Source organism: Equus asinus, chromosome 21 (genome assembly GCF_041296235.1).
Source record: "Equus asinus isolate D_3611 breed Donkey chromosome 21, EquAss-T2T_v2, whole genome shotgun sequence".
NCBI lineage: Eukaryota > Metazoa > Chordata > Mammalia > Perissodactyla > Equidae > Equus > Equus asinus.
In genome coordinates this window covers 73,944,197-73,960,972 of record NC_091810.1, presented here as the reverse complement: position 1 = coordinate 73,960,972, position 16,776 = coordinate 73,944,197, and the positions used below count along the sequence as shown (strand labels likewise).

At 40.2% G+C, this 16,776-nt stretch overlaps 1 protein-coding gene across 1 annotated transcript in view; it reads right to left on the bottom strand.

Moving 5' to 3' along the window:
* Positions 1-793: 793 nt before the first annotated feature.
* EFHB (EF-hand domain family member B) overlaps positions 794-16,776 on the bottom strand; it is a 47,506-nt gene continuing 31,523 nt past the window's right edge. Inside the window, exons 9-13 of the mRNA XM_014842152.3 lie at positions 15,725-15,879; positions 9,316-9,523; positions 6,524-6,736; positions 4,539-4,720; positions 794-1,934 (exon numbers count right to left, since the gene is read on the bottom strand). Coding sequence (XP_014697638.2) covers positions 1,761-1,934; positions 4,539-4,720; positions 6,524-6,736; positions 9,316-9,523; positions 15,725-15,879 — 932 coding nt within the window. The 3' untranslated portion in view covers positions 794-1,760. The remainder of the gene's footprint in view (positions 1,935-4,538; positions 4,721-6,523; positions 6,737-9,315; positions 9,524-15,724; positions 15,880-16,776) is intronic.

The window sequence follows — 16,776 nt, the reverse complement described above, 5'->3', positions numbered from 1 at the left end:
GGAATTCTTGCTAAACTGACTTAATAGGAGTTCTTTTTAAAGGCAGGCCAAGGTTTTATACCTCAAATATGGCAGATGAAGAATTTGATCAGATGTGAAGGGTAATCAGATATCAAGGGTGAGAGGATTTGCCCTAAACTGACTTAGTAGAATTCTTGCTAAAACTGGGCAATGCAGCCCCAATAGGGACAAACACAGAAACCCAAAGTCAAGGCCTAGTTGAGAAAAGGGCTCAGAGGAGCCTGACCAAAGTTTGGTCAGGAGTCTGTCTTTGTCAATAAATGGATGGATAGCTATTACACAGATAGGTAGGTAGGTAGATAGATAGAAAGATAGATAGATAGATAGATAGATAGATAGATAGATAGATAGATAGATGGATAGGTAGAGATATTCTTGTAAATGTTTAACAATTGGCTCTTTGGGAGGAAAAATCCCTGATCTGTAGCATTTGTTGGTTTCCTTAGTGTAAATATTCCCACTATAGCTGGTTTCAAGATACCAGTGTGGGGTCACTGGACACAGTGCTGGGAATACTCACAATTGACTTGAAAGAACCATTAAAACCAGGTTCCAACACACCACTGCATAATTCTTTGTACTACTTTTGCAAATCTTCTGTAAGTGTGAAATTATTTGAAAATAAAAAGTTAAAATCTTTAACATAAATTATCTATACAAGAAATGTATCATAAAATTATTTTTTCTAGAGACAAGAAATGTATCATAAAATTATTTTTTCTAGAGACTGGGTAAAGCAATTTTTTAAACCTTAGTCTCTCTCTTTTTTTTTAAGTAATGGTAGACTACATGGTATACTACAGTATAACCACAATATGTAAATTAAACAGCAATTTTTATACTAATAGACAACAAACAAACAACAAAAGGTCAAGGTCTATCACCAAGAAATACTGATAGAATGCACATTATTGATCTTTCCATTAATCAAGTTATATTACTGATAAAGCTTCAGTCGTGGATTTAACCGACACCGGTACTCTTTTGATACAGAAAGAGCACACTGTATTGGAAACACTCACCCGCACCGTCCCTATCAGATCCAGGCCAGGCCATCACATTTGTTTATCCAAGAGCCAAGGGCTGAGGGAGGGAATGACTCAGCACAATTTGCTACTAATAACTCTCTAAAGTTACATCTAAGGGTGGGTCAGCTTTGTCCTCTTCAGATACTTCAAGGACAATATGCTTTTCTGGTCAGAGAAAGATATTAAAAACTAATGGCCATTATGTCATTGTTGGAACTCAAGTGTTCGCTCTCTAAATTCTGCTCCTTGTGATTAAATTTGTCTTCTTTAGACACTATTAGAAACTAAAAGTCCACTAAGGCTGACTCGTGCCATAGTGACACCTAAAGAGAAAAAAAACAAAATGTCGAAAGCAAAATTTTCTGAACCTGGCATCACAAACCAGACTTTGAATTTCAGACAACCAACTAAAATGGGTAGAATTCTTAGGCATACTAAACATCACAAACTTCTAATGTCATTCTGAACTATGTCTTTGATGAGGTTAAAGGTTAACTCCAAGTGTTTGTCAAGTTCTTTGATGCTTTCTAGAAAACAATAAAATTTTAAAATCCAAAATCTAATTTATTAGCAACACATACAGGTATACGAGTCCCACCACAGTGACTGCTGAATTGTAACAGAATATTTAAAACCAGAATGGACTGAACATTTTTCAGATGAACATAGTTTTAACAATTCTTTTGTTTAAATGAATGAACTCTCAAAATATCACATGGTTGTTTTACACTTGATCCGGTCTGCGTGCTGTAGCTCATCTAGAACATTTCTGATGTTCTCGACACAAACTTCTCCTCTGTGATGTTTTTTTGATGCAAGATTCCAAACATGCTCAAATTCTTCATCAGAAAGTTTGACACCAATGTTACATAAAATCTCTGCAATCTAGAAAACAACATTGGCACTCAGACCAAGATTGATATGTTTGTAAATCTGTATTTTAAAAATATCTTTATAACATCTAAGACTATGGATATTTATCCTAAAATAGTCTGTGTAGAGGGAGGGAGGATGTTTGCATGTGCGTATGTGCTCATTGCATATAACGGAGCAAATACCACAATTCCAGTGTTTTCAGTCCAGGAATAATTTTGCTAATATGAACAGGAAGGTGTTCACCTATATTAGCCAATACATAATATTCCTTCCAACTCTAAGTGTTTCTGTTATTTTAAAGAGAGGTAGCAAAATTCAAGTAGAAAGAGTAAAAGAGCTAAAGATAGAAGACTTGTTGGACTTGTGTTCCTTCTCAGTTACTTCGTGGTCACCATGACCTTATGGATGTCATGTAAACCCCTTGAATATTAGTTTCTCCTCTTTAAAATATGAACGTTTATAAAATGTCTCTACTTGGCCTCGTAAACTTTAACTAGAGTTGTGGGCGTGCAAATGCCAGAGAGACGGCGCAAGCACAAGCAACTAAGCAGACTAAAATCTGAGTACACTGAAACCCAGAAAACGGTGTTATTAATAATCTCTCTGCAATGATAATTATTAAAAGAGATGAAGAGGGAAAATATGCTTCTTATGTCCCAGGGAAAATATAAGAAAGGAAAGATAAGAACTAGTAATGGGAAGAAATGTTAGAATGAGTAGAAGGAAGAAAAAATGTGGGGGGAAAATGAAACTAAATTTAAAAGAGGAAAAACATTTACTATGAAGCATACAGAGAGAAAGCCAAGAGGGAAATGGAAAGAAAGGGTAGACAGTGAATAGAAAAGCCAAAGAAATAGAATAGCTGCAGAATACAATTAATAGATCCCCTAGAAATGACGGGCTCTTGCGGGAAATTAACAGTATAATCAAGTAAACTTGAAACTCAGAAGAGCTGTGCTGCCAGCAGCTGCAGCTGTACAGAAGAACACCTCAATGCCCCCAGGCATAATAGCTGCTATTTTTCCCCCACCCAGTGGCAGGTCAAGAATGTCCCCAAAGAGGGGCTGCCCCCGTGGCCGAGTGGTTAAGTTCGCGCGCTCCGAAGCAGGCGGCCCAGTGTTTCGTTGGTTCGAATAATCCTGGGCGCGGACATGGCACTGCTCATCAGACCACGCTGAGGCAGCGTCCCACATGCCACAACTAGAAGGACCCACAACGAAGAATATGCAACTATGTACCGGGTGGCTTTGGGGAGAAAAAGGAAAAAATAAAATCTTAAAAAGAATGTCCCCAAAGAGTGAACTCATGAAGGGATCCAAGTCAGTCTTGGGCGTCCCAGGCCTCCTCTTCTGCTTCCTTCCCACTCCTCAAGAGGCATTCCTCCCCTAGTTCAGCATGCCATGGTAGTGTATTGATTAGCTAACACTTTTACAGAAACGCATCTATTCTCAACTTAACACTATTACTCCAACCAGGCCTTTGGGTACTTACTTTTTATCTAGAATTGTGAGATAAAGGATGACTTCCTAGTTAAAAGAATTTTAGGCATCATGAAACAAGGAGATTTTTGCTTCTTTTGGCAACACTGAGCTTGTATTTCATAGGCCCTTTGGAGCAACTGAGGGAAGTGAAAACACAGTCTGGAAACGTCTCTTCTCTGATGTCCTGGGGAGGATCCTGGGTTCTTTCTTGGGGACAAGCCAGCAGGCATTATCCTCTGAGTTTCTCCCTTCCTTTCTCCTCTACCTCAGCAGGAATGAATCATTAGAATGAATTAGAATGAATCTGTTATTAATTAAGTTGGTATTCAGTAAGTTTTCAAGCCATCTGTAGTCCCAGAAGGCATCATATATCGATTCACATCATTTCTAGTTCTGGATATGAAAGTTCGGAAGCACTTGCTCCCTAGATCACACACTGCTTTCCACGAGTAGAGAGGGAGACAGGCTGGTCTGACCAAGCACTGCTATTAATCCTTGGCCCTCAGAACCCCAGTGGCTATTCTAACCTAGCAGGTTGCTTCTGCTTTATAACCCACCTAGGAAGAAAATCACCTGGGATGTGAGGACCATATTTTCTGAGTCAAAAATAAAACAAGAACATAGCTGACATATGGTTTGGCAACAGGACAGAACAGTTTAAATCAGTGCTTGTTGCAAATACCCTGAGACATGTGACAGCAGTACATAAGGAAGGTGGCAGAGTGGCCCTCCTCATACTTACTCTTTGGTTTTGGAGACCCAAGACCATAAGGATAGTTACACAAGGAAAGGATTGATCTTTTCTGCTTTTTCTCAACTAATAATAGTGTTGAATGTCTTAGGAAAACACTTTTCTTTCTATACATAGGTCATAGTGACTACATGACATGAATGTAATGCTTCCTATCATAAAGTAAATTCTACTTCAAGACTTGTACCAAAATGTTACAACCAAATTGAACAATAGAGGACTCTCAAGAATCCTCTATTTGGGGACCCTGATGACTTCTGTAATATAAAAGCTCAAGTTTTAAACAGTCTGAAATAGTAGCTGTTGATAAATAAGCATTTTCTCTTTGCGTGTTTATAAAGTTGACATTTCTTTCAACCCTTTTGAAATAATATGCTGTACCTCTTTTTTTGATCTGGTCTTGAAGAAGTCTCTTTCAAACACTCCTTTCTGGGCAAAGATGCTAGGATGTAGTAGAGAATAGGCATTGCCCTCTTCGCCATAATTAGTTCTATCACTGACGCGACGAATTCGGGGGGCAGGAAGATCAGATCGAATGGTTGGAACACCATAGATGGGATAACCTAGGAGGCCATCAATGAGGAAAGAAAACAGACATTCTAAAACTGAGCTGTACAGTACAGTAGCCACCAGCCGCATGTGCCTATTGAGCACTTGAAATGTGCCTACTCTGAACTGAGATGTACTGTAAGTATAAAATACATACTGAATTTCAAAGATTGAGTGCCATAAAAAGAAGGTTAAATATTTAATCATTTTATATTGGTTATTTGTTGAAATGATAATATTTTGGAGATATATATTATATTTAAAATATAAATATTATTAAAATTAATTTCACCTCTTTCTTTTTCATAATGTGGCTACTAAAAATTTAAAAATACATATAACTCCAATTATATTTCTATTGGACACACTATTCTAAGGGAGTAGCAAGATCTCATTATACCAGAATGTACAGAATGTCTATAAAATCCAGTTAAGAAAAACATGGAAATCCTTAATCATGTCCTTAGTCCAAGAAAATTATCTTGACCAACATAAAATAGTCTTTCTAAATAACCAATATTCGTCATGCTCGATATTGAGAAATGGGTTGTTATGGATTGAACTGTATCCTCCCAAATAAGGTGAACTTATTTGGAATTAAGATCATTGCAGATGTAATTAGTTAAGATGAGATCATACTGGAGTAGAGTGGGCCCCCAATATGACTGGAGTCCTTATAAAAAGGGAACATTTGAATATAGACACTCACACAGGAGAACACCATGTGAAGATAAAGGCAGAGATCAGGGTGATGCAGCAGAAGTCAAACAGCCCCAAAGATTGCCAGGAAACCACTAGAAGCTAGGAGAGGGGCTTGGAATAGATTCTCCCTCACGGCTCTCAGAAGGAACCACCCAGCCAACACCTTGATCTCTGACGTTCAGCCTCCAGAACTGTGAGATGATAATTTTCTGTTGTTTAAGCCCCCCAGTTTGTGGTACTTGTTGTGGCAGCCTTAGCAAAGTAATAGATGGTGGACAAAGATATAAAGAATTGTTTGTAAGAGCTCTTCAAACATTTGAAGGCAAGTCTGTTTGTAGCTAAGAATCCTCTGGTTTAAAAGTCCCCTAACACTTGGAGAAGTCTGAATTACTACAATGTATAACATTCAGTGTTCTTAACTATGATGGTTTCAATTTCATTAATACAGAGAGAATCATTTTACTTGGGTCATTACAAACAATAGTTCAGTTCAGCCTACATATCCTGCGACCTGTTGGGTGTTTATAACACAGAATTGAATAGAAGGTCGTAGGTTTTCAGAAACTTAGTCTAATGGAGATAAAGGTTGGGGACAATGCAAGGACAGACAAAGGACACTTTGCTTCTACATTTGCTGATCCTTTTAAAACTCAACAGTTCTCCTGGCCTTAGCCCCATCTTCCTAGAAACCTCCATGCCATGAGATCCAAGTGGAGGAAGAAATGAATACGCAGGCTGAAGCGCAAAAGAAGAAAGATGAGACAGAGATCCAAGTAAACCGGTAGCTTGTGCACCCATGGAAGCCACAGGAGCAGAAATAAGGAAAGCCAGTGTCCAGAGACACTGGCACAAATTGTTGGACTGCGTGCCCTCTGTCTAGAACTTGTCTCAATGGATCCAGAACATTCATCATCACATGATCACCGTCACCACCTTTAAGAGATCCACCTTGCTCATACCAAAACAGGCCCTTTTGGTCCTTTGCCATGGACCTATGACATTCTGGACTGGCTCTGTTTTCAGTTGTGGCTGAATATATCATGTGTACAGTAAATCATCTCTTCTGTTGACTTAACTGAAGAAAACAACAACAACAAATAACATGACATACTCACAAGTAGAAGGAACGGCTCCTGCAACTGCACAGATCTCAGAAGAAGTTGTCTTATAGTGATTAGAAACTTTATCACTTGGCCTCAGAAGTGTCCGGAGAGTGTTTTCTGAGCTCCCTGGTTCTTTTAAGACAATATCTTCAGGCTTTATCAGGAGAGTTGGTTCAGATTCATCAACATTAGCTTCAGCAGGGTTTGCACAATCTGGTTTTCTATCTTTAAGGAAAGAGGGAAATGGGGGGGGGGGGGAAGTACAGGAAGAAATTACTACTTGGTGCTTGCTGCTCTGCAAAAAACTTGGTTTTCCATTTAGTCTCTTCTTGCTAGTGGGAAGCGAGACTGGCTGGTGTAAACGCTCCACTGATGCCAGCACCCCACTGTGGAAAAGCAAGTTCAGGCCAGTGTCAAATACCAGGAAATTTGAACGTGGTCTAATGTTTCTTTTTACGACTCCACTCACTTTAGAATAAAGCTTTTAAATCTGAAAGACCAACTGCAAACTTAGAACCTATTATTTTTCTTTCCACTTTTTTTAAACTAGAGCTTATTTTCATATTTAACTGGAACTACAGGTTTACCAGAGTCGTTCCTAGCACTGTGCCCTAGCCAGAGACAGAAGATATATTTGGAGTTGTAAATTCCGCACATACCTGATCACAGGAGGAGCCTCGCGTATTGCAACATTTGAAGAGGCAATGAAAACTCACTGTGAGATCAGGAACCCATTATACAAATGTCTCCCTTCAAATCACTATATAAAAGAAAACCCCGAGGTAGAACTGAAATTGGAAGACTTTATCCTCTTTTGCAGATTTGCTTTGCTGAGGCAATTCTGAAATTGAGGCATGAATTCTTGACACATTTTTTTCACAGAGCTGGTAATTCCACAGCTAGAGGGCGCTGTGGTCTTTCAACCTCCAGAAGAACGCAAGGTCTGGAAAGCCCAAGCAAGGGTGGCAAAGGCAAATGGTGCCCCAGCATCGGAAAGGGCTGGGAACTGCGGAAACCGGAAAGACCCGCCTCTCTAAAGTCTGCACCCTCTATTCGGCTCTTGCGAATCGTTGCCATGAACGTGTTCAGGCCCAGTATTTCAGATTCTCTAATCCCCTCCGCACCCACCAAAAAAGCGGAAATCTGTCGAAAGAATGAAAACCAGTTCCTCAGAAAACTGAAAGACACCGTCTTAGAGTACTTACCCCACTTTCCTCCAAAAGTCAACAGTAAGATAGAATCTGATGTAAGAAAATTCCTGGTAAAACAATCCTCAACCCCTTCTGATCTGCTGGCCACTATCTTAGAGGAAGAAAAACCTCGAGAACACTGAAAAGGGCTGATGAAGTCAGGAGCCCAAAACCAGGAACCATATGAGGAACTATCTGGTTTGAAACCAGGCTTCTGCTTCCCCTACTTAATGAGTTGTGCCAAGAAGAAAAAACATTCCCTCTTCATTTCTGAAAGGATTGAGGTAGAGTTGTCTTCTATAAAAAGCTTCTTTAGGTAGAGAAGATTCTCCTGCTTTCCTAGTAGATAGAGAGAAAGGCCATCCCACAAACTTCTAAGGGCTCGTATCATCAATAAAGTCCAAAATTTGGTTATGGCCTTGCAGAACGGCATGACCCAGGAATAAAAGAGAAAACGGTAGTATCTTCACTTTTTAGACGAGAGATATTCGAAGAGGAAATAAAAATGTAAATAACCTTTCTAAAAAGTTAATCCTTTCCAATAATCAAGATCTGAAAATTAAAGCAAACGATGTATCATTATGTGCCAACTAAATTACAAGAATGTTTGAAATAACACTCAATGGTAGCAAGGTTGGAATAAAATCTTCTCACAGCCTTGGCTGATAAAGTTGCAAATTGGTACAATCATTTAGAAAAAGAAAATGAAAACATATAGAGTTACTTCTGGGATGATAATAACATTCATAAGAAATGAGATGTAATTAGAAACAGGAAGCTTTTTGAGAGATGATAATCATTATAATGTTACCCATATAACTTTAAAAATATCTGGAAATAACCTAAATTTCAAAAAGTGAGGAAATGGTTTAGTAATTCATAATACATCACCATAAGGGAACTGAAAATGAAATTTACAGAAACCATAAAAGTATCTCTTCATTCCATAGAAAGTGGAAAGCTACATTTTAAAACGCCAAATAAAAATGGGACACTCGTGATTTGAGCTACATTTAAAATATGTGCCAATGCACATACATAGGTATGGATGTGCATCTGTCTATATGTGGTTAGTGAGGCAGGAGGAGAATATGTGAACACGAAAGTATTTGAATAAAGGTAAAGATTATGTTTTTCCTTTTCTTACAAAATTTAAAAGATCAAATTTTCCTATGTCAAATTCTATCTGAATATTGACTTTCCTGGGGGAGGGGAGCTAACTACTCTAAGACAATGGTTTTCAAGAACTTTCTGAGGAACTGTCTTTCATATTTTGGGCTTCTCTGTGAATTGTTTTGCTTTTTATTTTTTTCCTTTTGAATGAGTAATACGTGGTTCCAGATTCAAAAGATACAAAAAGATAGATTAAAAAGTGAGTGTTGCTGCCACCCTGTCCCTCAGCTGCCCAGTTCCCCCCCCCCAGCGGAAATAATAAATGTTATCAAATTCTTTCTTATCCTTCCACAGATATTCTATGCAAGAACAAACAAATAAATATGTATATATGCATATTTTTAAATATATAATATTAAAGTTGACAAGAGTTGAGCTCCTAGAAAAATGAAAATATAAAAGTCCATTTAAGACTTAAGCAAACCTTCGAAATGTAAATACCTTTAATAATAACCCTCTTTTCATATTCTTTAAGAGGCACTTTATCTTTCCAGTTAAGAAAATTTGCAAATTCTAGGTAGTTAATCAGTCCATCATTATCCACATCACAGTAGTCAAATAGCTGGTCCAGGAGCTTCTCATCTAAGTGCAAGTTGACCTCTTCACAAGCTTCCCGAAGCTCGGCTTTATCTATCACCCCATCTCCCTTCTGTTAGACACAAAGCAAAACAAGATGAAATGAGCATTGCCTTTAAGAGCAAAGTATGCAACATCTATTATTTTATTTAAGAAAAAAGAGCTCTATCACATAAACTCAAAGAATTTGTCTCAATTTTCACATAAGAGAAATCATATATTAAGCGAGATTGGTCCTCATTGCATTGACGTGATACATGCACAGTAATTTGAACCCTGGTTGGAGTGGGTATGGCTTAGAATCTTTGTTCATTCTATTTTAATATGTTTTCTTTAAATCATGCTGCTTACACTGTGGTAGAGCAGGTATAACCATGGTTTGTGCTTCACATCTCATTTGATCAATGTGGTGTACTCTTGACGGCTCTCTACAATTTTTCATACTTTCAAAGTTTCTAACCCCTGTGGTGTTCCACTTGGACAGTAAATAGTCCTCCACTCCATTGCCTGGTAATGAGAAGAAACCGGGGAGGTAGTTGCTGGCCAAGTGCAGGGAGGTGGATTCAAAGACTGTTGCCTGCTTCCTGCTGACACTCCTAGGGGCAAGAGGGACATGCCACCACCCAGCATTCAGCCCCCACTGTAACAATCAGCACTAAGATTCATCCTGATAGGGGGAGGAGGGCAAGTTTCCACCCTCTTTCAGACAATAGTTAAAGACAGGAGTGCCTACGCTGAGTGTGCAAGGAGGGAAATTTATGAAGGCTCTGAGCGGAACTGGCTGGTTCACTTGGGAGATGAGGGAGTGGAGCACACAATTCTCGTTAATGAAGAATGGCAAGAGCTGGGACATCTTACTGCTCAGCCCCTCCTGCAGTCTATCAAGCCAATCTGAAATCCATTCAGGGATGACAGTGAAAGAGGATTTTTGCAGTGTGTCCTAGCTGCTACAAGGGAGCTTTGGCCATCTCAGATTTCTCTGAGACAGACAAACTCCCAAGGGAAACTACAAATGACTAATTGACTAGTATTTAGCTCTTATGACCAGGATTGGATTTACAATGCTGATGAAGGTAATCCTCTGGAGAACGAGAAACTGACCCAATGAATTCTAGACAAATTCCTGCAGTCAGACCCTGAAAAATATCCCTACCCTTATGTAAAACAGAATGAGAATTTAAAACAGATTATCTTGACAAGAGAGCTACAAACGCCCTGGATTAAAGTAGACTCCTTTATAAAAGTCTCTGCTGCAAGCCCAAATCAACCAAAAACGCAAACCCCTCAGCCCTAGATGAAAAGCAATGTGGGGTGTGGCTGTTGAATCAAGAGGTCTCTGAAACTGAAATAGATAGTGTCAATAACGACGACTTTGCTGCCCCAAATAGGGCTTTGTGTGGACTGCAAACACAAATTGGTGATTTGTTTCATCAAGCTGCACGCCAGCACCATACCCCTCAAAACTCAAAGGAAATGTTTCTTACTGCCCAGGTACCAAGCTACTCTCTCCTTCTGTACCCTTGATCTCTCCCTTCCTCAGACCCCTGCCTCAGCTGCTCTAAGGAGAAAGATGACTAGATGCAGGACCAAGGTCTCCCAGTCCCCAAGGAGGATCAAAAGGCACATGCATCTGCTCAAGTATGCTATGGAGCTTCAGGGGGGCAGAGATTCCAACTTTCATGGCTTCTTTGGATATGGGTGCCAAAGTCATCATCCTACTCAATCTGTAGGGGGAGAAAAGATCCGGACTCAGCTAGCGGGATTTGGGCAGGGTTTGTCTGAAGTGGAGAAGGAAGGCTAACAACATAGTATTTCTGTGGCTTCCACTGCTGAATATAGAGTTGGTATTGATACTTTACGTGCCCGTATTGTGAATGTTCGTTAAGTGCCAGAGGCCACTTACTCTCAAGAAGAGCCACATGTAGAGAATTGCTGGTACCTTTGGGGCCCCTCAATCCTAATGACCCCTTTGAGCTACAAATCTCCATGACCAATGATTTTGACACTTAAAGCCTCTGGAAAAGAGAGGCAACCTCCACTTGGAGATGCCCCTTGGGGTTTAGGATTCATTGCCTCCTAACCCGGTACCAAGTGGATACCTTTTGAAAAGTAGCTAGTAGCCACTTCCTGAGCTCTTTATGAAACTGAATGTTTGACCCTTGGAGGCCTTGTGACTCTCCAGTCTGATAGTCATTTTGAGGTGAGCCAACTTGGATTCAATGACTAACAAGGTGGAAAGGGCCCAGCAAGCTTCAATGTGAAATAGGTATATTCAAGAAGGCAGCCAGCCTGGCCCCAGTAACATCTCAGCTTTACATAAAAAACTTTTGGGAAAAACTTTATTTACCTCTTTGCCACCTAAAGCAAAGCCACTGGTTCAACTGGACCCTCAGTTCACAGAGGCTTCCCTAAGTGCCTGGGCCTGGTTCACTAACCTGAAACCCAGTGGTCTTCACTGGGCTGCAGTGACTTTCAACCTCAATGAGAGCTATGAAGGACCAAAAATGGACTTCGTCACTCTACTCAGTGAGCGGAACTCAAGGCTATTCTCATGGCTCCAACCAATACTCCCCTTGATGAACCTGTTATATTTTTACTGACTTTTGTACTGTTGCCAATGAACTCCCCATTTGGTTTGCCACTTGGAATGCTACAGACTGGAGGATTAAAGGCACCACTTTTTGAGTCTGGAAACTATGGAAACAAATCACGGCTGCTGATTGAACCACCTGGGTAAATCATATAGATGCCCATGATGAGGGTCCATTCTCTGATAAGAATGACTGGAATCAAGCTTCTGACTAAGGCTGAACCATCCAGATTGCCACCATTGCTGCCTGGATCCATCTTTGTGCCAGACATGGCAACACACCCACCATTCCAGACAGGGCACAAAATAAAGCACTCTACATTTCTGATGCAGAGGCTACCACCTCATGCCAAACTTGTGACTCCTGCCAAAAGTCAACTCATTTATCTCATGGTCAGAGAAGACATATCACAAACAAGGAATTGCCCCCGTGCTCCTGGCAGATTGACTGCATCGAACCTTTGTCCCCTTGCAGAGCTATTGGTGGGGCCTCACCACTATTGACACATTTTCAAGTTATGGAATTGCTATTCCAGACCAATCAACCAGCTCCAGTCACAACAGTATAGCCCAAGAAATTAATCTGGGTCGTGTGTTTTGCTTTTTTGGACCATTTTCAGTCTAACCATGGAGTGCCTTCTAGCTCAAAAACTACTCAACAATGAACTGGCAGTCAAGGTTGTCAAGGAAGCTTTCCTACTCCCAACCATCCACAGCCATCTGGTATTCCTGAGCTCTGTCTCCCTTCCTACCGGCTCCTGTTCACACATCTGAGTAGAGCAGTTTTGTCGCTGAATGTGGCTGTCCCCAAAAAAGGAGTCATCCCATCTCAGCAGCTTTCTGGATAATAATTAGAATAAAAGGAGTGGAAATTATATAGACCTATTTTGAAAATTTGGGACTCTGCTATGACCAATCCTGGACATGACATGTCTTTTTTTTTCCCCTTCGAGATTTTAAGTTCCCTTAATAGAAAGTCTACACATTATCCAGAATAATGTTTGATGTATTGTGAGTGTTCAATAAATAGCAGAATTAATCCTTTAAGCCGAGAAGATTCATTTAGGAAATCACACTTTATTTGTTCTGTTTTGTTTTGTTTTTCCATTAAATTAAATCTGGGCATTCAACAGTGTAAGATTTGAATAATCAAAAATTATCCTACAGCTGTACTTAGGAAGACCCACATCTTATTACCCTCTCGGAAAAAAGCTCCTCAAGGACACTGAGCGCTACATCGTGCACATTAAAAGTTAACTATTTAAAAGGTATATCAGCATTAAATAATTGTCAGTAATGTTCTCCCTGGTTAATTTAATTTTGTCATAAAGAATGTGCCTGGTGGTTCACTAAGATAATCAACAGCTATTAAGATGATCATCTTGCCTATAATTACATTTAAGATGAAAAATTTTTAAAAAGCAGAGCACTATGCATTGCGATAAGTTCTCTTATTCATGTCACTACGACATAAATTTCCCCCAATATCATCTTTGTAAGATACTTGGATGTGAGCAAAGTTTAAAATGTACTTGTTTTAGCTTACATATTTTAATTCTGAAGAATCATTTTTAAATTACCTGTAAATAGTAATCAGTCTCTATTAAAAACCAGAGAAAAAGTTGAATACTTACATTTTCTTTAAACACAACTTTGTGAGAAATGTAGTTGATGACTGATTGGTGCTTGTCCCCACATAATTAGTACAAACTTAAATGAGATATTTAACCCACTTTTTATTCATCAGTATGACACAGGCACACAAGCCCCTAACCTATAAACAAATAAAATGAATGGGCTCAAAATGAATTAGGCAATGAGTGATCAAGATTTTTTTAAGATAACAAGTGTGAAATGTAACTTTTCCAAAACTGTACTCAACACTGGAAGGGAGATAGAAATATTATCTTTTCCTTTGGAGATAAACCAAAATTATTCTGCTCCTTTTATTCTTCTCATGTCAAGATTACGATACACTGCATCATCACAGATTCATGAGCTTTTATTTGTTTATATTAGACTCATTCTAAAATGGTATTGAGGCTGCCTAGAAAAATAAGTACAATTAAACAGAGCCCAAAAAGTGAAGAAACCAGAGCAAAGAGAAAACAAAGATGGAATAAAACAAGATGAAACTTGGAATAACAAGAGCACACAAAATGTATTCTGTAAGATCATGTTCACAAACTAGATGTGTTTCATGGAATTAGCTCTGAGCTTCCTGGCAGCCAAGTCAAAAAGGTATGCATAATCAGTACAAAGTTCATTCTGTTCACGAGGTAAAAACAAACCAGATACTTAGATGAAGCACAGTTATTTCCTTTAGGGATACTGGGTTTCCTTATAAAGAGGATGCATATGACAAAAATAAATAACAGCCTCATGGGCATACTAACAAAAATATGCCATTTCACAAGCAATTGGTATAACAGTGCTCCTTAGTGTAAGCTAAAGGCAGTGCACCTTGGTAAAAGCAACCTTGTGATGGCCTAAAATGATGAGGGGTAATTATGCAGCCACAAATTGATCTGTAGGAAGAAGGACCTGGCCACCCACTTCCAAAAAAACTGGCCATGAAAACCCTATGAATAGCAGTAGAGCATTGTCTGATGAAGCGCTAGAAGTGAGAGGATGGGGGCCAGCCTGGTGGCGCAGCGGCTAAGTTTGCATATTCCACTTCAGCAGCCCAGGGTTCACTGGTTCAGATCCCAGGTACAGACCTATCACTGTTTGTCAGGCCATGCTGCAGCCGGCCTCCCACATATAAAGTAGAGGAAGATGGCCATGGGTGTTAGCTCAGGGCCGGTCTTCCTCAGCAAAAAGAAGAGGATTGGTGGCAGAAGTTAGCTTAGGGCTAATCTTCCTCAAAAAAAAAAAAAAAGTGAGAGGATGGTGCAAAAAGACGGGGCAGGGTTCCGACTGCTGTACGCTGGGTCACTGGAGTTGGAATTGACTCGACGTCACTAACAACAAAGACTGATCTGACTATATCAAAGGATAAAATTTAGAGTAGCTTGAAAACTGAATGATCTTCCTCTCTCAAAACTGAAACTAGACCCTGCTCCCCCAGGGGAGAGATGTTCTAAGCTTGACTTGGACCTAGACTGACAGTACCATGTGTCCATATTCAGGTTCAAGTATAGATCGTCTATACTCCAGGAGTCTTTCCAGGAATCCACAGCGCTGTCCCTCCCCTTGCTCCCAGCACACCACAGTTTAAGCATCTACAACAGTGGGTCTCGGACTTGAATCTGCATCAGAATCACCTGAAGGGCTTATTAAAACACAATTGCTAGGCCGCAACCCCAAGTTGCTAATTCAGTAGGTCTGGGGCGGGCCTTAGAATGTGCATTTCTACACCTTGCCAAGTGATGCTGATGATGGCAAAAGAACCACACTGTGACAACCACTGATCTGCCCCAGGGGTCGGCAAACTTTTTCTATTAAGGGCCAAGAAGTAAATATTTCAGGTTTTGCAGGCCATTCAATCTCTGATGCACCACTCTGCATTTGTAGTGCAAAACACAGCCACAGACAATACTTAAAACAAATGGGCATGTAAAACTATTTACAAAAACCAGTGGTGGACCAGATTTGACCCACAGGCCATCGTCTGCTGACCCCTTGTCTACCCCAACCTGCCGGGATCCGTAAGCCCACAGAAAGCTCTGCTCTAGTACTGGCCTTGTCATAATGCCTGAAGGCTGCCAGCAAAGTGTCAAAGTTTTGGTAGTTAACTTTCTTCAAGTGATGCCGAACTGCTGCAACCATGCTTCGCTGTCTATCCTTGCCTCGAAGGTATTCACCCGGAAGTCTGTTATAGATGAGATCATCCACTCCTATTGAAGAGGGGGGAAAAAAGTCTTTTATCTGAATTTAAAGTCTGTCAATATTATTCCCCTCCTAAAAAAGAGAGACAGAGAGAGATCGAGCAACTTCTGTGAATGGAAAAAACCTCACACCTAACTCCAACGCTATTATACAGCATGACAGAAAATCCTTGTGCATAAAAAAGTACAGAAAGTAATTGTTAAAATTAATATTTCTGGGGCCAGCCCAGTGCCATTGTGGTTAGGTTCGCATGCTCCACTTTGGCGCCTGGGGTTCACAGGTTTGGATCCCAGATGCGGACCTACACACGGCTCTCAGACCATGCTGTAGTGGCATCCCACATATAAAATGGAGGATGATTGGCACAGATCAGGACTTTAGCTTGGGGTGAGTCTTCCTCAAACAAAAAGAGGAAGATTGGCAACAGACTTAGCTCAAGGCTAATCTTCCTCACCAAAAGAAAAAAAAATTAGTATTTCTGTTTTATGTGACTTTCTTTGCTTAATGAAAAAAATCTGAACAAAGGAATTTTGTAGGGAAATCCAGCCCCACTCAACTGTCAAATCCTTTCCTAAGACAGTGGAGCCCTTGCTAAGAGGCAGACATTTGTCTACAATGCTGAGGATCTGAAAGCTGGGGTTGATTCCACGTGGGGGACCCTCTGTGTGCCTCAGAGCTAACTAAACCTCTGGGAGCCCTTGTAAAAATTGGACTGAAACTCCCTACTCTCTGCTAATATGAGTTTCCAGTCTTCCTTGGTCTGCATGTCAAGTTCTCATTTCTCAGCGCTGTTTGCCCCTACACCACCATGAGCACAGGAGACCTGCCCCCATCCACAGCTCCATCAACTGAGTCCTGACCCACAACCCCCTCAGTTATCTGGAAGTAATGAACTCTCCAGTCCA